Below are 21,445 nucleotides of genomic sequence, written 5' to 3'. Positions count from 1 at the left end.
ATCATCATTAAAATTAAATCCTAAACAAAGAAAATAAATAAATTAAATTCTAAAAACTTGAACAAGGCATGCTCACAAGTTGTATATGCTTATAAAACAATCAATACAACAATAATATAAACTTAAGACATCCCCTACCTCAATTTGAGATGAAAATCTCAAAAGCCCACAAAAAAAAAAGTGTTCCGAATCCGACGATACCGAAGGGTTTTGTCGAAGACAACAAGATCTACATGAACCCACAAGAAGTCCCATCAAAATCACAACTTGACTTCAAACCCGAACTCAAAATTTGGCCAAAAACGGGTTCTAATAAGGGAGAAAGATGCGCGTGGTCAAGACAAACACAAAACACGAAGGCACTTCGACTTTTTAACAAAGGGAAGAAGGTTCAAATGAAAGAAGAAGGGTGGCAGCCCCTTTGGACTGCGGGGAGAAGATGACTTTTTTTATTTGAAGTCCCCCTATTTATAGAAAATCTCAAAAAGTGCTCCGAACGGGTCCCGTCGAGTTCGGAAAAGTAAAATTTGAGCAGACGCGCTTAAACGGCAAAACTTCGTGAACGAAAAAGATTAAAAATGAGAAAATATGAACAATGGAAGAAATAGCATAAAAAATAGAGTTCCGAGCAAAGAGATATGCCCCGAACAAGTTCGGCGGCAACCGGGGCCAGAAACCCTAAAACTGAAGAAAAACGAACAGAAGGAAATTCCAAGAATTTACGAGTCGATGAAAAGTGAAAATGAATCCCGTACGAGGATCCAGGCTCCAGATGAAGTATTTTACAATAACTTTCATTAATTGAAAAATGGCCCCTTCAAAAAGGGTTAATTGCACTAATGCCCCAGAATGAAAATATCTTCCAAAAATATTTTCTTAAAAACCCCTGAAATAAAATATCTTCAAAATATATTTATGAAAAACACCCCAAGAAAAGAAAATAATTTCAAAGAACTTTGCATCCATGTCCCTATGGACACTAGGAGTAACCAGAGTACTTTCTTGCAAAAGTAAAGATACGTATTTCGTGGAAACCACTTAAAATGAAGACACGTGAAGTCAAAAACCAACTCCGAACACAAGGAGTGTGGTTAGGCCAACAAAGTGACAAACGGGGAAAAGACAGAATAGGGAAAATTACAAAACAGGGAAAAGGACGAAAAGTGAATAGTGTCGAAAAATAAAAAATATGGAAATGACTCGGTCCTCAAAGGAAGTTGTCAATCCAAAGGAAAGAGTCTCAGAAATCATTTCCGAGCACTCGAGACGACATTAAGTGATGAGAAACTGAACTCAGACAAGAAATTTCAACAAAAAAAGTTCATCCGTGAAATTCTGAGGAAAAAGAAAAGGAAGGAAATGACCGGGTCATTACATTGTTGATGTATTTGATAGGAAAAAATAAACCTAACCTACCTTGACCTAACGATAGAGGCAACTAAGTGTTGACCAGCCGCCAGACCTTTTCAACTTTCGAACGATGATATTTCTATCGGATAAGAATGAGATTCTACCAGTCAATAAAGGTACAACAAAAAACTATTATTAAATCCCTGTATTTCTTTTAGACCTCCGGTGATTGACTTGATTGTCGGAGAGCTCTTGGCAGGCACCACACCGGTGCCCCCAAGATTCATTGATCTTCTACTCTCTTCTTTGCAGGAAAACGGTGTCGTATTGGACCACGTGGATTTCACCCTTAACAGTATTCATCATAGAGGCCATATACTGTCAAGGATTGTTGGTCTAAGGCTAATTTGAAGGTTGAGTTTGAGCCTGAGGATACGGTGGTGCTAAGTTAAGGTGAGACAGGTATATTTGAGCTATTTACAATTGTTGAGCTCTTATTTTTGAACAATACTTTGCTACAAATGATATTTCACTCTCAGACCTGAGATTTGGGTTATTTGTTGGTTTAGCTTTGTGATTCATATATATATTGATTATATCTTGCTATACAATGATTGATTTACATGCTAGCAAGTTTGTATTGATGAATTAAAACTGTTGAAGTTGGTATTTGGACAGAACTTTGGTTTACTTAGGTTTTGATCTACCAAAACCCTTGTTCTTAAGTGAACAGTTGTTGTTAAGGCCTTTGTGTAATTATATTGAGATATACATGCTATACTTATCATGTTTGTCATCTGAGCATGTCTGTAATGGTGATATAAGGCTATGGGATTGATCTCGGAATATTTAGGACACGAAATTCTCATTTTACCCTTCAAACCCTATTTTATGCAAGAAAGGTTCTAGAGGCTATAAACTAGCAATCCTTATGGTTCGACAAACCCTTACTATAGCCATATTCTACATCGATATATGTGCTATTGCAAGTGGTATTTTTAAGTGGTAACAAATTATTGCAATCAGCTGTGAAGGAATGGGAGCATAACCCACTGCTAGGACTTGGTTAAGTCTTTGAGTTAATGTTGTTATTTGAGTAGCTAACTCTCAAGTTTTCTCAATTTAAAACAGACTTTCTACCTTATAGACACTAAGAGTGGACCTAGACCTAAAAGTAGAAGCTTGTTGGAGAGAATTCTCGCTCAAGGCCTCGAAGAGTGCCCAAGCATCATTTGCACTTTTGTGAAGGAACACTGTAATGACCCGGTCATTTTCATTCCTTTTCTTATTGCCCAAATTTTGCGGATAAATTTTCTCCGTTATCTTTTCTCTTCTATGTTTGGTTTCCCGTCACTTAGTGTCATATCGAGTGCTCGAAAATGGTTTCGGAGACTCTTTTATTGGGATTGACAACTTCCTTTAAGGACCGAGTCATTTCTACATTTTTCATTTTTCGTCACTATTCACTTTTTATCTTTTCCCGGCTTCCTTTTTCGTTACATAACCTCACTTTTTGCCCTTGGATTTGACTGCGGCTTTACATGCATCCATGATATTTAATTTCTATGATATCTACATTTTTACTTTTGTATAAAAGCATGTTAAATGTTTACTTTTCTTGTAAAGGGTATGGATGTATAACTTTTGGTAATTTTCTTAAATTTTTGGGGTTTTAGTGTAATTATGAATAATAATAATTTTTCTTCTTAGGGACCTTTTTGCAATTAAATTTGAAAGATATTTTCAAAAAAGACCTTTTTGCAATTTTTGAAAAAGTGTGACAAGTGTCACACTCCTATGGAACCACTTATTGACATTTTGGTGGAATCACTTGGAAGCTTAATCTCTTGACACATGGAGGGTGGAGATTCACCCATTTGTTGGCCTAGGATTGAACCACTTGTTGGCTTGGTTGAGTGACAAGTGTATGCTCCAAATTAAGTCTTGCAATTATTTTTGGGCCACTTTGGGATTATGGTTTTAAAGAAGGGTTTTTGTGCAATTGACCAAGACTTGTGTGTGTTGACTATGGTGTAGAATCACATAGTGAGTGGAGAATTTCTATTTCCTCCACTCACATTTTATTATATTGTATCATCATCTTCCTCACCACAAAACCTAGCCATCATTAGAGAAGCTTGATGCGTAGGATTTGAAAGTGATTTTTGAGGCCCTTCCACTCACTTTAGACCATAAAGTTTGGAATATTTTTTGTTCCCCTCATCCTCCTCTACATAACCCTTGAAAAGTTTGCCATTTTGTGTTGATTTGTCTTGGATTCTAGAGATACACTTCTCTAGTGAGGTAGGGAATGATATATTATTTTTTTTTTATGTGTATACCATGTTTTGTATGAAATCTAGGATTTAATTTAATTATTCATTAGTTAAAAATTAATTCACATGGTTGTATATGATGAAAAATTAATTAAGGACTTGATATTTGATTAGTCCTTGTCTTAATCTATGTTATACATTAATTTGAGAAATTTTAGAGTTGTTTTAAAATCTAGAGATTTATTTAATATTTAATTACTCCATTGATGTAATTAAGTTTTGACTTGATATTAATGACTATCATGATTTAATCTTTGTTATATATTAATTTGGAAGGATTTGAAGATGTCTTGAAATCTAGAGATTTGATTATTTTTATTTAATTAATTTTTTTTCAACTATTCCATTGAAAATGCCAAAGTTCTTCCCCCCAAACTTGTTCCTGATAATCTGTCCACATAAACTAGGTACCAAGCATAAAAGCATAGACATAGATAAAGATATAAATATGAAATAACATGTCATGCTTTATTAAAACCGGGAAAGAAATCAAAATCTGTGCACATCAAAAAGTGCACCCATTATGTTATGCCAAACATGGCCCAAAATAGTATCGAAATGCAAGACGGAAACAAATAGCATGAAATAACAATAGTAAATATAAAATCAGTCTGCCCTCAAAGTAGAAGATGAAGTGCCTGTAATTGAAGCACAACAATCCCCCAAACAATATATAAATCCTCCACAATAGCAAGCCCCAACCTCCATGAAATACTTAAGAATTAAATGATGGAAGAGAAAAGAGCTTACCTTAATTTGGACTTCCTAACCTTGCCCTTTGTGATGGAATGATGATGATGGAAGTTGAAGAAGAGGGAAATAATGGAGATGGAGAGGGTGAAAGAAAAGATTGTGAAAGTGGGGATGGCAGGGTTAGGAGGTGGGAGGCATAGAGAGAAAAGATAGAAGGAAAAGAAGAGAAGAAAATAGAGAAAGGGATTAAGTTATAAAGCTTTAACTGAGCTTGGCTTTCTCTGTTGGGCTGTGGCGTCCGGACGCGGGATGTCATGAGGCGCGCGCGGCTGTGGGGCAAGGTGAACATAATGTAATACCCCTACATTTTACAAGGCTTTTATTTATTTATTTATTTTGTCTACGTGGCTATTTAAATTGTTTGTGCATTTGTTTTAGGGTTTTAATTGTTTGTCATTTAAATGTTAAGCATTTAGTATTTATTGTATTTTATTTTTATTTAATTGGCTATTTGAATTGTTTGTGGAGTGTTTAATTATTTGGTAGAAATTTTTGTGCTAATTGTATTTTTTTTTTTTCCATTGATGTTGTTTTAGACATTTTTTAAAGTTAATTGCATGGATGGATATATATATTAAAGTGGTATTTATGGATATGTAAATCTATAGTGCAAACTATTACATGTAATAGTATTAGCCAAAGAGAAGAACTACCTATACTATGAAACTCTTGCATGTAATAGTATCAATAGAAATGTATTTGAAGTCAAAATTGGTATTATTATTATTTTTGTATTAATTTTTAGTAGGTATTACGTGTCATGGTTTTGGTGGGTTAGTGGGTAAGAATTCAGTGGGCTGTGAGGTGTCATACAGTTGAATTAGGTTACATTATTATATATATATATAGGTTAAGTTTGTGTGATGGGCTGAAGGAAATGAAACAGAAAAGAAAAAAAAAGAATAGAGTGGCGGCGAGACCCAGAGAGGAAAAAGGAGAAAATGAAAAGAGGAGGAAGAGAGAAATAAAAGAGGAAAGTGAGTGGTGAGGCCGACTCTTGTGGGTGAGATTCGAAGTGCAGAGGTAGACGACGGCGACCCGAAAGCCGCTGGCGTCAAAGGGAAATCGGGGAAGAACGGTGTAGAGTTTCGACCCGAATACTAAGGCAAGTCTTTGTTCTACTCGTCCTCGTTGATTTCGTGTTCAACTCATTCGTAGAATGACTTTAGGGAATTTATTTTGGATTAATTTGATTTTTATCAATTCTAAGATAGTTGATAATAGTGAAGAGATATCATATATATATATGAGTATAGTGGTGTATTTTCTAATTTTAATGCATATGATGGTGTGTCAATTTCGTAAAAACCTGTTACCCAAAATTGATGTGGACTATTGGGACATGCTAGGACATAGTTAAAAACCGTAGGACCTTAGCTGTGGAGGCTTGGAGGAGTTGGTTTTACGAAGGCAGTGACAACACCACATTGAGTTCCTTTGGGCCATTGCGAATTTAAATAGCAGAATGGGTGGAATAGGCTGAGGGAATATATGGCATATGTTTAATAATGTTAAACTGCCATGTTAATGTAATTGTTTGTATGGAATGTTAAATGGTTTTATAAATATAACCTGTTGTACCTTTGTTAACAAGCCATGATAGTATAAAATGTATATATGGCAATTGTATGGTTTTAGCAACTTTATTACATGCTATGGTAATATAGAATAGTTATAGTTTGAAAATTGATTTATTTACATGTGAATCGTTATAGCTTATTTTATCTAGTAAATAATTTCATGAACATAAGGAAAATAATGGAACTTGTTTTAAGTTTCAAGTTATTAAATTAATGACTAAAAATGTTTACTTGTGATAATCATAATCGTAGAGGATGATATTATGGTTGTTCATGTAACGGTAAATAGCTTAATTTATTTAATTTATTTAAGTTACCCACACGATACTTATACTAACTTGTACTGTTATATATGTATGAGCTTATATATGCTTGATATAAGTGTATATGGAGGACCATTGTTAGGATATGGTCTTAGCAGCACCATTTTTAGGATATGGCTTGCTGATACATACGGGCTGACTAATAAGTCTAGACCCATACGTTTTGGTCATACTATTATTAGGATATAGTTGTGACCTTAAATTATGCCATTGTCAAGATATGGCTACAGCTACTTACATAAATATATTTTTATTGGGTACCATGATACAAGCTTGAGATCTCATGATCGATGGTCAGGATATGGCTACAGTTACTTACATAAATATATTTTTATTGGGTACCATGATACGAGCTTGAGATCTCGTGATCGATGGTTAGGATTGACGTATATTGCCAGATAAGATGGGTAACTGAATCTAGGGATGTGTGTGCCTTAGTAGAAGAGGTACTCATGACCACCTTGTGTGCGCTTGCATGAGACCTACTATCCGGTTAAGGCTGTTTCATGATCCAGTAAGAGTCTATAGTGTGTATACTTATGTATATTGACCTACATAGTTATTGCATGAGTCGGACTAGGATGGATTGTTATCGGGTCTCTATTTGGGATGTAGTAGAAAGGGCTTGTTCGTGTGTTTTGACCCACCTTTGTTGTTATCTTTTCAGGTCCTCGATCAGACGTAGAGTCGGTTCGTGCAGAGCAGAGGCCAGACTTCAACACTCTTCCGGTGTCGTAGACATAGGACCTCAACTATATTTTCGTTATTATTTATTATTTTTGCGTTAGACATTTATTTATTTCGTCTTTAGTTGGTATTTTTATTAGGGGTCCACATGGTATGGATTCCCAAGTTGTACTCCAGAGATTTATTATTATTATGGAATTTTATTGGAGATTATGTTATCAGAGGTTTTGTTATTTAATTATTAATTTAGTTTTCCTTTTCAGCGTTATTTATTTATTTTATTATTTTTCCTCTTGTATTCTGTGCTTGCTTATTATTAATTGGCTGATATTCCTTGATTTTGTGCACAGACCTGATCAACCCGTATTCTGAAATGAGGGGTTATCACATATAGCGTCCGGACGTGGCAACGCCCAGGAATTGGCATTCAAAATGGGTGTCGGGACGCGGGTGGAGTCATGTGTTGGCGTCCGGACGTAAGGTTGGCGTTCGGACCCAGAATTGCGCAGAGATTGGTGTCCGGATGCGGAATTGCCCAGAGATTGGCGTCTAGACGCGAAGGATGTCGTCCAGATGCAATTGTGCTCAGGTCAATGAGCCCGAAAATTCCCGACGATGTTACTGAAACATAATATGACTATAGAAACCCACAATGACCACTGGAATGGAAATCTAGATGATTCTTGAAGAATATAAAGTGGAGTCTCTACTTAGACATTTTCAAAGATTTTTGGTTTACAGTAACAAAGAAATAAGGAAGCTTGGAATAAAAAGAATTATTTTCTTGGAGTGCTACATTTAACGTCGATAGCTAGACGATATGGGAGTCTAACTAGTCCTCATAAATTGAATCTGTCAAGATGATGGAATCCACGTATCCGACCGGGACTAGGTTGTCAATGTAGGGCTTAAGCAGCTGGCCATTTACCTTAAAAAGATTCTCATTCTTTGGATCTTGCAACTCAACTGCACCATGAGGGAAGACATAAATGATAAGGAAATGACCTTCCCATCGTGAATGGAGTTTCCTAAAAAAGAGTTGCAATCGGGAATTGAAAAGTCAAACTTTTTGACCCGAAGTAAAAGACTTCTTGGCGATATGCTTATCATGGAATGTTTTAGTCTTTGCTTTGTAAATTTTGGCACTTTCATAAGCGTCATTCTAGATTTCCTCTAGCTCATTGAGCTATAATTTTTGGTTAGAACCAGCCTAATCAAGATTGAAATTGAACCTTTTTATGGCCCAAAAGGCACGATGCTCGAATTCAACCGGGAGGTGATATGCCTTACCGTAGATGAGCCGGTATAGAAACATGCCAATTGGCGTCTTAAACGCAGTTCGGCAAGCCCAAAGCGCATCGTTTAGTCGTAATGACCAATCTTTGTAGTTCGGTCTAACCGTCTTTTCAAGGATATTTTTGATTTCTCGATTTGAGACTTCTACTTGACCACTCGATTAAGAGGACAGGTCGAAGATAGTGATTACAGAAATGAGATCCTCCGTCACTTAAGAGTGCTTTAGTTGTACCAAATCGATTGAATATGTTCGTTTGAATGAACTTAATCACTATATCATGGTCATTGGTTATGGTTGCCTCAGCCTCTATCCATTTAGATACATAATCCACTGCCAAGAGAATATAAAAATAACCATAAGAAGATGAAAATGGTCCTATAAAATCTATTCCCAATAGATCAAAGATTTCAACAATTAAAATTGAGTTCAATGGCATCATATCTCTTTTAGATATGGCCCCAAACTTTTGACATCGCTCACAAGACTTGCAAAAATTGTAAGCGTCCCTGAATAATGAAGGCCAATAAAATCCACTTTGAAGGACTTTAGATGAAGTCTTTTTAGTACTGAAGTGTCCTCCACATTCAAGAGTGTGGCATAATTTTAAAATATTTTGGACATCATTTTCAGGAATGCAGCTCCGGATTATTTGATCCTGGCAATACTTGAATAGTTCCGGGTCTTCCCAAAAGAAAATTTTGATTTGAGCGAAGAACCGATCTTTCTCTTACTTAGACTATTGGGATAGAATTTTTCTAACTTGAAGATAGTTGACAATGTCAGCAAACCAAAGAGGTTACACATGAGAAATCTGAAACATGTACTCATTTGGAAAGGAATCATGAACTGGAGAAAAATCAGAAGTGTTCTTAATGAGAAGCCGAGAGATCAGATGGCCTGCTACAACATTGTCAGTGCCTTTTCTTATCCTTTGTAATACCCCTAATTTTAAAAGGATAGTCTCGGCATTTTTAATATTTATTGTATTGCATTTTTCATTATTTTATTGTCTTTATCGCATTTTTATTTATTTTATTGTTTTTCATTTGTTTAAATTGGTTGTATGTGCATTATTTGGTTTAATTAATTGCTTAATGGTTTATTTGTTTAATCAGTCATGTTACTTAATATGTTTGGTAACTGTTTATATAATTTTATTTATTTATTTAATTGTTTAATCAATTTTATTTAATGGAAATTTAAATTTAAGGGAATTCAGTTTTCTGTTCTCTACGTGAATTTAGGGTTGCAATTTACATGGGTGGTCGACGTAGGTATTTATCTTAGGTCGGTTTATGGGCCGAGATGGGCTCTGGCTTTAAGGTTACAAGGATTAGGGTTTAGAGTTAAGCTTATAAATATATACGTGCGGTAAGCTTAGGGTTTGGATTCATAGCAGTTAACTCGGAGACGTGAATTGAATTCTGTGGAAGACACAGAAATTGTGAGGTACAGAGGGAGAACAGAGGAAGATAGGAGGTGTCTCTGGGTTGAACCAAGTTACTGGGGAAGCAGACTTGCAGTTTAGGACACAAACATATCACCACAGAAGCTGAGAATTTAGAGTTTCAAGTTTGAAACTCAAAGGCAAGTTCATCTCTTTCTCGTTCTCTTTGGCTCGTGTTCTGTGCACCTAGATAATCTTTAGGGTTTAATCAATCAGTAACTAGAATTTACCTGTTTAACTCATGCTATATTGATGATCTGTGGTGTTGAAAATCAATCTGTTGCAGTGCATACAAGTTTCGTTCCAATTTTCTGTTCTGCAAGCATGTTGTTTCTGTTGTAACTTTAGTCTCTGTATTTGATTGCAACTACTATAAACAATATATAGGAACAATACTGGGGTTATATAAAACTAATAGGGTTGTTAGTATTCTGTTTTAAATAGGTGTTGCAATTTGTTCTGTTTCAATTTGTCAAATAGTTTCAGATTTGTTCCTATCGCATATTAGTTCGGTAGCAAAATTTAATCTCTGTAATTAGGTCTAATGGTTGTTATCAAACCTTTGGGATGTTCTTGGGTGTTAATAGAATACTTAAGATCAGTTTAAGAAACCAAACAGAAGGGTTGTAGTTGGCCGGAGTTGGAACAGAGGTCAGAACAAAGCTGAAACGGAGAAGAAGCTCACAGGGGGAGAGAGAGCCGGCTCTGGAATGCCAAGAGCCGGCTCCCACCTGTTAGAGCCGGCTCCAAGGTGTGGTAGAGCTGGCTCTATGTCACCTTGAGCCTACTCTACTTTTCTAGAGCAGGCTCTTTCTTTGTTTTGTGCGTAAAAGTGATTTTCAATCACTGTTTGGGCATTTTGGGTTATTAATCAGTTTTAAAATTTTAATTGGGTGTTAAATAATAATTTTAACATGTAACTAAGGTCTTGAATTGCATAAATTTACCCCTTAGTTTAAATGGAATTAACAGTACGCTATTTGACAACTTTGCGTACAGTTAACGGCTGAAAGGAGATTTGTTGATTAATTTTAATCTGATGGTTTAGGGTGCTATAAAATGATTTTAAATTTATTTTAGATGCACGATGAAGTCTTTTAAAGTAATATATTGGACTTGTGGCATAGTGGAGGCTCGGTGCTAAAGGATAGAACAAAATATAAGTATATGACTTAGTACTCTGTTACCGGATGGAGGGAACTAGATCGCTTAGTTTAATTTAGCGATTTATTAGACTATAATATTATTATAGAACTAATTTTAAATACATGATAGGGTCATTGTTTTATTAAATTTGAACTATGCATGTGTGGGATGTTAATTGTTAGAATAGTTAATTCTTCGATGCAATTACATGGATTACTACTGGGTTTTAATTGCTAGATTGTTAAGATTCCTTCTGCAATTATTTGGATGGTGGTTTTTGGTCTGTAAATTATTGAACTATTATATATGTTGTAATTTACATGGATGTGGAGGATTGTATGTACCGGTATGGGACGGTGACATACTAGGGACGGTTTAGCTCAAAATGCATAAACCTAACCTAATGGATTAATGGAATGGATTGAAAGATATCGAATCCCAATTGTGACTAAGTCAGATCAGTTGTAACCAAGTTGGATGACTTCCTGGATTAACGGATGGTAGTTAAGTCATATCAACTGAATAAGTTGAGTGACTAACTAGTTGGTTTATTGTATGTCAGTTTAATAAATAGTTGAATTGCATACCCTGGATTTGGACGGACTTTATATATATGTTTATGGTACCACGAGTTGAGCTTGTGTCTCAGACTCGTTGGTTAGGGTGCGTATATGCAGTGGATGCGTAGCTGGTTATAATAGGTTAAGGTGTACCCTGTTAGGTCTAGGCACTCATGCTCACCTTTGGATGCGTATTCGCATGTTGCCTTCTTTTTAGGTTGAGACCCCTATTATAGACTAGTGAATGTCCCTTAGTGTTGATATATTTATATGTAAGGACTAGATAGTTATTGTGAGGTGTCTACGATGTATCTGCGTATCGGGTCACTGTATGGATTGCAGTTAGATTAGAACTTGCTCGTGGGTCTGACCCACTCCTTTATTATTCTTTTCAGGTGCAGGACGGTTCTAACCTTAGATCTTGATCGTGCTTGTCGAGGACAGTCTCACTTTCATCTGATTACGTAGGACTTCTCTCGATATTTCTAGCATTATCTATTTTCAATTTTCAGTTTCAGTTGAACTTTTGGTTAGGGGTCCATCAGTGGATTCCCAAGTTGTAACCTTGAAGTTTTGGAGGATTGGAGTTTCAATTTTCAGTTATACATGGAGGGTTTTATTATTATTATTATTTCTTTCAGCTTTATTCTATCTTTATTGTTTCTTTTTGTCATCTGTGTTCGTATTAAAATACTTTAATTGTTTGATATTCCCTCGGGTTTGGGCCTGTGCCTGATCAACCCGTGTCTCGGATTCGAGGGGTATCACATCCTTAATCTCAACGTTGAACTCTTGGAGTAAGAGTATCCAACGAATGAGTCGAGGTTTGGTCTCTTTCTTTGCAAGCAGATGCCTTAACGCGGTATGATCCGTGAAGATAATGACCTTGGATCCAAGAAGATATAAATGAAATTTGTCCAAGGCATTGACAACAGCTAACAACTCTTTCTTAGTTATTGTATAATTCAATTGAGCATCTGAGAGGGTCTTGCTAGCATAGTAAATGGCATAAGGAGCTTTATTTACACGCTGGCCCAAAATAACACCTAATGCATAGTCGGATGCATCGCACATGATCTCAAAAGGAATAGACCAATTAGGTGGTTTCATGATTGGGGCGGAAGAGAGTAATAAACGGAGCTTCTTAAAAACTTCCAAACATACATCATCAAAGCTGAAAGTAGTATCCTTAGTAAGAAGATGACATAAAGGCCGAGATATCTTGCTAAAGTCTTTAATGAAGCGGCAATAAAAGCTAGCATGGCCAAGAAAAGATCAAATTTATCTCACCAAAGAAGGAGGAGGAAGCCTGTGATTTAATTCAAATTGGTCCTTATCGACCTCAATCCCTCTTTTAGAGATAATGTGTCCCAAGACAATCCCTTTTTGCACTATGAAGTAACTCTTCTCCCAACTTAAGATCTAATTTGTCTCCTTATATCTTTGAAGCACAAGAGACAGATTATGAAGACAAGAGTCAAAGGAAGATCCAAAGACGGAAAAATCGTCCATGAACACTTCAAGAAATTTTTTGACCATATCAGAGAATATGGATATCATGCACCTTTGAAAAGTGGCCGTTGCATTGCATAACCCAAAGGACATGCGATGATAAGCAAAAGTTCCAAAAGGACAATTGAAGGTGGTCTTCTCTTGATCTTGAGGATCTAAAACCACTTGGTTATAGCCAAAATAACTATCAAGAAAACAATAATAACTTTGGCCGGCTAGCTTTTCTAGGATTTGATCAATGAATGGAAGTGGGAAATGATATTTCCTAGTTGTGGAATTGAGTTTCCTGTAATCTATGCACACACGCCAACCAGTGGTGGTGCGTTGTGACACAAGTTCCCCCGCTAAATTTTCAATAACGATGAGGCCGAATTTCTTTGGAACAACTTGAGTGGGGCTTATCCACTTGTTATTCGAGATGGGATAAATGATTCCCACATCTAATAGCTTGATTACCTATTTCATGACAACCTCCTTCATGTTAGGATTCAACTGGCGTTACACCTCTCGGGAAGGTGTCGGATCTTCCTCCAAAAGAATACGGTGCATGTAAATAGAGGGGAGCGACCAACCAATAACTTCTTTGTGTTATTGGAGCACCGCTAAAAGGCTATTTTCTTGGTCGTTGGAAAGATCCAATGCAATAATGACCGAAAGAGTTTTGTTTGTACCAAGAAATGAATGAATAAGAGAGATTCTTCGACCATTTCATTTATGGTGTCAAGAGAAAAACACTCATATTCTTTCGAAGGATGATGAGAAGCACTAAAGATGTTGAGCTTCACCTTCATATTTCCAAAAGAAATATCCATCACCCCGGTTCAGTAATTAATTGAAGCATTAGCTGTGGCTAAGAAGGGCGACCACGGATCATGGGAATGTGTCTTTTGGGATCGTGAACTGGTTCAGTATCTAGAACCAAGAAGTCTACTAGAAAGTAGAACTTGTCTACCTTGATGAGTACATCCTCAATGATACCACGAGGTTGTTTGACAGATTTATCTGGAAGTTGCAAGACAACCATGGTTGGTTCGAGTTCTCCTAAGCCAAGTTGCAAGTATACTAAGGGATCAGATTTACATTTGATCCTAAGTCAAGGAGGGCCTTTTCTATCTCATTGTCTCCAATAACATATGAGATTGTCGGGGCACCCCAATCCTTAAACTTCGTAGATGTATTATGCCGAATGATAGCATTTGCTTGCTCAGTTAACCTCACCTTCTTAGGAGTATTACTCTTAGAAATGCGTTTTTGAGTACACAAATTTTTAAGAAATTTAGCATAAGGTGGAATTTGCTTAATGGCATGAAGGAGATGAATGTTGATCTTTACTTGCTTAAACACTTCAAACATTTCTTGAATTTTATCGCCCTTTTTCCTAAAGTGTGTGGACTCTTTGAAGCGTTAAGGAAAAGGAGCCTTGGGCTCATAAGATGTCTCAACATTTGGAATTGGCGGAATTTGGATTTCTGGACTAACTTTCAGATTTTTGGGTGAAAAACTTGAATTCTTGGGAGCAAGAGTTTCAGTTTTTTCATCAACCTTATTGTCCACAATTCTTCCATTCCGAAGTGTGGTGATTGCTTAGACTTGCTCAACATTTAATCCACTCAGAGGAGTGATTTCATTAATCATATATTGCCCTTTCGGGTTCACCACAGGTTGAGTTGGAAGTTTTCCCGTGTCCTTCTTATGAAACTGGTTCACAGAAGTAGCCAATTGTCCCAGATGGGTTTCAATGTTGGCTATTGATTGGGAATGAGTATTAACCAATTGCACTGTTGATTGCATACCACTAATGGCAGCCATTATCTGCTTATTGGAGTTCAATATCTTATCTAATTGGGATGGGTTAGGAGGAGCAAGATTTTGATTATAAGAGCTCGCATTATAGGAAAGAGGACGGTAGTTTGAAGAAGCTTGGAATGGCCTGTTCATGGGCTGAGAAATAGACTGAGTTGATTCCCCATGACCTTGAAATGATAAATTTTGTGGGGCTTGTTGCCTCCACAAGAAATTTGGATGATCTCTCTAACCTATATTGTAAGTATTGGAATAAGGATTATTTCCAGGGCGAAAGAACATGGCATTGGCTTGTTCTGGCATACCTCCAGAAAATTGCTTCGGTATGGCGCAATCTTCTGCATTATGAAAAGTGCTTGTGCAATGTGCACACATAGCACTGGATGGAGAATTCTGAGAAGATGAGAGATATGGTGCCACAAGCTCAAAAACTTTGTGGGTTATGGCATCCACTTGAGAGGCTTCTTCCCTTAGAGTCCGTAGTTGGCACGAATTTGAGGGTTTCCCAACATTAGAAGTAGAAGCTCTACGAGAACTATGTTGCATAGAATTTTCGCTTATATTCTTAAGTAGAGTCCACGCATCATTTAAATTTTCGACATGAACATGCCACCATATGAAGAATCAATTAATTGTCTATATGGTTCTGTTAAACCATCATAAAAGGCTTGCACCAATTGCCACTTTGAAATTTGGTGGTGTGGACACTTCCTTAGAAAATCTTGAAGTCTTTCCCACGTCTCATAAAATTGTTCCCCATCAATTCGGGGAAAACTAAGAATGGATCGACACATTTGGTTGGTCTTACTAACAAGATAGTACTTTTTAAGGAATTCTTGTTGCAATTGGACCCACGAAGTGATGGAATTTGCAACAAGAGAGTTCAACTAATACTTTGCTCTTTCTTTTAGGGAAAATGGGAAGAGAAGTATACGAAGTGCATCTTGGGGGAAGTCCCTCATCTTGATGGTGGAGCAGATTTCCAATAACTCATCAAGATGTTTATAAGGGTCTTCATTATCAAACCCATGATAAATTGGAAGCATTCGGATTATGGTAGATTTGATCTCATAATGATGAGCCTCGACATTGGGCATGACAATACATGATGGAGATATATATGTTGAGGGTACGAAGTGATCCCTTAGAGTCATTGGGGCTAAATTTTCATTTTCAGCTCTAGGATTTTCAACTCTAGAATTTTCGAGATTAGCATTTTCAAGATTAGCTTGTTCATCAGCCATATTGTCTACTTCGATTTCAAGTTCTCTTATAGTTTCGAGATCCCTAAGGTTCCTTCTTTGTTGCCTAAAAGTCCTTTCGAGTAAAGCAATATCAATTGGTTCCTTAAGATGTGGTAGAGACGATGACCTACGACTTACCATCAATTAACAAACATAACAATCACAACAACCTTTCACCAATACATCTACCTACATTGATCCCTTTCTCCTCAATTCAACAATAATGAAAAATAGATTTAAATGGCCACGACAAGGACCTATACTCTAAAAAAAACAAAAAAATTTGTTTCGACAAGGCCAAACAATGAATAAACTAGAAACTTCAAAAACTTACCCAAAGTCCTTAAGACTTCAAATTTTGCAATTAGATCACCTGGAAAGTCTTTAGTTCCTAGTAACACAAAAACACACTAAATGCATAAAACACATCGAAATAAATAAAAAATATATACAATTAAACACAAAGCAATTTTTAAACTTTGATTACAAAACCGTATGCATTCCCTAGCAACGACGCCAAAAGTTATTGCAATAATTTGTTATCACTTAAAAATACCACTTGCAATAACACATATATCAATGTAGAATAGGGCTATAGTAAGGGTTTGTCGAACCACAAGGATTGCTAGTTTATGGCAACCAAAGTTGTAAAATTACTTTTTAGTTTGATAAAGGAGATGATAGTTTGATTGGTTTGTCACTCAAAACTATGAATTGAAATTGAATAAAAACAGTAAATAAAATGAATTCAAATGGATTAAACTTATTGAAAGAAAGCTAGGGAATTGACTTCACCAAAACCTCATAAACATACTAAGTTGCATTCAACTTGGGGATAAACAACTATGTATATAAAATGATATATAGAAGTATAAAACAACCACAACATCTTCTAGAAATTCATACATTTTAGAACTAAGCATAACCCATTTTTGGTTGGAAGGGGTCATCTGCCTAAATTAAGTTGTGGTATGAACCATCTTCCCTAGGAATGGCCTATCAAGGTCCTTTAATTGTATGTTGAAGCATATGAAATTCAATTATCTTTCATAAATTATCTTCAGTTTGTATAAACCATCTACCTAACATAAATTAACATATGCTCTGTTTGGTAGGAAGGAAGAAAGAGGGGTGGAAAGAAAATAGGAAGGAAGGAACAAAATTCCTTTGTTCGGTAGGAAGGAGACACGGAGGGAAAGGATAAAAGGAGGGATGTCTTATCCTTCCCTCTTAACAAATTTTCATCCGCCCAAATTTGGGTGGAAGACAGGAGAGAAAATAAGTGGAGCTATTATAATACTATTAAATTACAATATTATCCTATCCAAATGTTAAAAATTAAACCCTACACATCTCATCTCACGCAAAAAAAAAAAAAAAAAAACCTATCAAGATATGATTCATGTGTTATATACATATATATATATATATATATATATATATATATATATAGATAAGATCCAGATCTCAACCAAACAAGGATTACATATATATATATATATATATATATATATATATATATATATATATATGGATTGTATGTTATATAATTTCCTTATTAGTAAAAAAGAGGATTCAGAAGAAAAAATACAAGAAAAAATACATTGTCTACATAAAGAAAAAATACACAGTCTACATGATGAAATATGATTATATATATATATATATATATATATATATAAAATTAAAACAAACAATAAATTAGAGTGAAATTAATGGTACTGTTTAAATGAGTAGTAAAGATGATGGCTATTTTCTGGGAAAAAAAAAATAATGAAGGTATAATGATAAAAATAATTTTAAATTCTTTCTTCCCTTCTCTCGCAACGAACAAAGGAATTTGGTAGGTTCTTCTCTTCTCTTCCATCCAACTGAACAAAACAAAGGAAGTCCATAATCTCTTCCCTAAGGATGTCTCATCCTTCCCTTATTTTCTCCCTTCCATCCAATTTACTTCCTTCCTAATGAACAGAGCATAAAGGTGTAGCATGGTCCATCTTCCCTAAGTATAATCTATACAAATTCTCAATTAACATGCCAATATAACCATTTCATAATTTCATTCCCATTGTCACTATAGGAATATCAAGTGCATAATTGTGCCAATATGATTTATAAGCCAAGATAAACATATCAACATAATTATATATTCAAATGAAGATCACATACATTAATTCAATGTAAAAACACATCAATTCAATGTAAACAACTTCTAATTTATGAAATCAAATATATACAAGATGAATCCCCAAATTGAAAAAGCAATTACAACATATTTACTTAGTCTAGGTTACATTAACTACCTAGGAAGGGAGTTAGTTCCTTATTGACATGGCAGCAGCTTCAAGGATTGAAGACGAAAAAGAGAACTCCAGCCCCATGAATATAATATAACACATGAACCCTAAGGAAAATCCTTTCTCTCTCAATTTATTTTTCTAGAATAAAATTCGTCCTCAAAATACAAGTCTTTGCCCCCTCTTAATCCCAAAATGGGTTGCCAAACAACCCAGCCCATTGAAATTCAAATTCCCTAGTAAAAGGGAACAAACTTTGACCAAATAAAAGTGGGGACCCGTAGGCTGGTGTCCGGACGCGAAGGATGGCATCCGGACACGAAGTCCTGCGCGTCTGGATGCGAGGTTCATCCTTGACTTCTTTCTTTTATTCTGTAATACTGAATGTGTCCATTGAATATTTAGTCTATCTCTTCTTGAAAATCACTTGATATTTAGGCCCGATATGACTTGTTCTTCAAAAACCCTTAAAACCTTATTTTTATTTCTTTTTAGTAAATAAACCTGTAAAAACACAAAAATGAAGATAATCTATATACAAAGATCAAATAATGGACTTAACTAATGCAATTAAGGGCGATTAAGTATGTAATATTGGGCGCTTATCAACAGCACTCTTCCATACCACATGAGGTGTGTTCAATATGCTCTAATCCTTCTCATCTCGCCGGAAATTTTCCTCTAAGGGGTCAATCTTCCGAAATCTCTCAAGAGCAGGCCAATGCCACATTCTCTAGACCAGGTTACAATCCATATTCCAACACTTATAACCCGGGATGGAAGGATTATCCATATATTTCATGGAGGAATCAAGTCCAAGGTAATCCCGTCCTACAATCTCAGGGACAATTTCAAAATCAATCAAACTCTTTTCCAAACAACAATTCGTTCAATTCATCATCCAACTATCATCCTCAACCATTCTATAGTCAATCCAATCCTCATCCACCTCTTAGAAATTTTGCATTTGAAGAGAATATCTTAGCTGCACTTAGCAACCTTGAGTCCAACACTCAATTGTTGCATTCCCATTCCTAGTCAATAATAAAGCTAGAAGCTCAAGTTGGGCTAAAACTGAAGTGTTGAGTCAAAGAGAGGAATGGAAATTGCCAAGTCAGCCCATTGCAAATCCAAAAGGGCAAACTTATATGATTGATGAGATTAATCATTCAAGTACTCGTCATAAGCAAGTTAATGCCATTACCACACTTTGGAGTGGAAGAGTGACTGACAACAAAGTTGTGGAGAAGAGGGAAGATGGTGAAATTCATAGGATTCCAAATCTAAAAATTTCAAATCCATTGGAGTCTTATTCAAATCCAAATACATCCATCACCAAAGGAGTAAGGAATGAAGTCACTTCTTTGTCCACTCATATCCTTGAGACGCCATATGAGCCACAATCTCCATTCCCTCAACGTCTCAAGGAGCCTTCTAACTTTGGTAAACAAGGGGAGAAAATTCAAGACATGATGGAGGTCTTCAAGCAAGTAAAATTCAATATTTCTCTCCTTAAAGCTATCAAACAAATCCTAGCCTATGCAAAATTTCTAAAAGATTTGTGCAACCAAAAGAGAAAATAAAAAAGCCAAGTCTCTATGAAAATATTACTTACCGAGCAAATGTGCAATAATCCAACTTAACACACCTCTGAAGTTCAAAGATCTTGGTGCTCCTACAATTTCATATGTCATTGGAAATAATGCAATAGAGAGAACACTTCTTAATCTCGGAGCTAGTGTTAATCTTATTCCTTACTCAGTGTATTTGCAATTGGGCTTGGGATAGCTTAAACCCATGTTGGTTGTGTTGTAAGTTGTTGATCGATCTATGAAGCAACCATGTGGGATAATTGAAGATGGTCTTATTAAAGTGGACAAGTTTTATTTTTCAGTAGACTTTCTTGTTCTTGATACAGAGCCATTCCACAATCCCAATAGATGTATTCATGTGATCCTTGGTTGTCCATTCCTAGCTACAACAAATGCCAACATTAACTATAGGACTGGGGTTATGGATATTTCTTTTGGGAACATGAAGGTCAAATTAAACATCTTCAATGTCACTCCATATTCCTCAAAAAAAAGATGAGTGCTTTCTTCTTGATGTCATTGATGAGGATTCAGTCATAGTTTTTCCAACAAAAGAACATCTTTCTTTGATTTCGAGTTCTCCCCTTTATCCTTCTCGTGAGTCTACTCACAAGCTTGAGCCTAAGCTACCATCGGATAAGCTTAAGTATTCTTTCTTGGGTCCCAAAGGAACCACATTGGTTCCTATTGCTTCAAATTTCATAAATACCCAAAGGAGAAGTCTTGGGATGAGGGAGGTAGTTGATTTGTTGGATGCGGGTTAGAAAATGGCATTACGTCTAGCTAGAGACATTAAACTTAGCATGTGATGGGGACATTGATAAGCACCGAATATTACATATTCAAGTGCCTTTAATTGCATGGTTTAGTTTATTTAGCGTGTTAATAAAATGTGTTTTACAGACTTTCTTGTATATTTGTTATTTTTAAGGCTTATCTTTAAAATGGCGTAAAAACGGATTTTTACCGGGCTTTAATGAACAAGGCATTTTGTGAGCTATGGAATCCAGTAAAATGGACCTAAGTTTAAGAGCATGCTCAGCTCGAGAAAGAAGTTAGGCCCAGGAAGCTAAGCAAGAAAGAAGAAGTCAACCTTGAAGAACAAAGCTTAGTGTCTGGACACCCTTTGTAAATCGGGATTAATAATTGCAAATTGCAAGAAATTGAAATTCGAGTAGCCAAGCAATTTGGCGTTCGGACGCCAAGTGCCATAAGTTAGGCACGCTAGCACTCAGCGTCCGGACGCCAACCTGTGAATTAATGGCGGAATTCAAAATTTCAGTTACTTTTCTCTCTCTTCTCCACTTGAATGCACGATTTTTAGGGAGTTTGAAGTTGAATCTGGCAGAATAGGTTATATACATTTGTTTAATATTGTAATACATATCATATATCATTTTGGGATTTAAATTTTGTAAGCTTTTAGAGAGAGAAAGTGAGGAATATCAAGGGTTCTTGAGTGTTCTTGGGAGTGGCTGCTATGGATCTGCAGATGGAGGCTTCCTCTTCAACCATTGA

The 21,445-nt window shown here is 35.9% G+C and overlaps 1 protein-coding gene across 1 annotated transcript; it reads right to left on the bottom strand.

The window, feature by feature from the left end:
* Positions 1-15,022: 15,022 nt before the first annotated feature.
* Positions 15,023-16,038, bottom strand: LOC132266369 (uncharacterized). Its single transcript, XM_059767222.1, has 2 exons — positions 15,689-16,038; positions 15,023-15,329 (listed from the first exon to the last, which is right to left on the bottom strand). Exons 1-2 carry the CDS (start codon positions 16,036-16,038, stop codon positions 15,023-15,025), a joined length of 657 nt encoding a protein of 218 aa, XP_059623205.1.
* Positions 16,039-21,445: the final 5,407 nt, after the last annotated feature.

Source organism: Cornus florida, unplaced genomic scaffold, assembly GCF_030987335.1.
Source record: "Cornus florida cultivar Cherokee Brave unplaced genomic scaffold, ASM3098733v1 CherokeeBrave_3.0.0_Hap2_Chr07, whole genome shotgun sequence".
Classification (NCBI taxonomy): domain Eukaryota; kingdom Viridiplantae; phylum Streptophyta; class Magnoliopsida; order Cornales; family Cornaceae; genus Cornus; species Cornus florida.
Note: the sequence above shows the minus strand (reverse complement) of the source record. Positions and strands in the feature narration are given on the sequence as shown.

Excerpts from the sequence above, each read along its gene's own strand:
- LOC132266369 (XM_059767222.1), bottom strand. The coding sequence starts at position 16,038 with ATGGCTGATGAACAAGCTAATCTTGAAAATGCTAATCTCGAAAATTCT. Across the intron at positions 15,330-15,688 it reads TCCCTAAAAGAAAGAGCAAA|TTCTCGTAGAGCTTCTACTT; the intron begins GTATTAGTTGAA and ends TATGCAACATAG.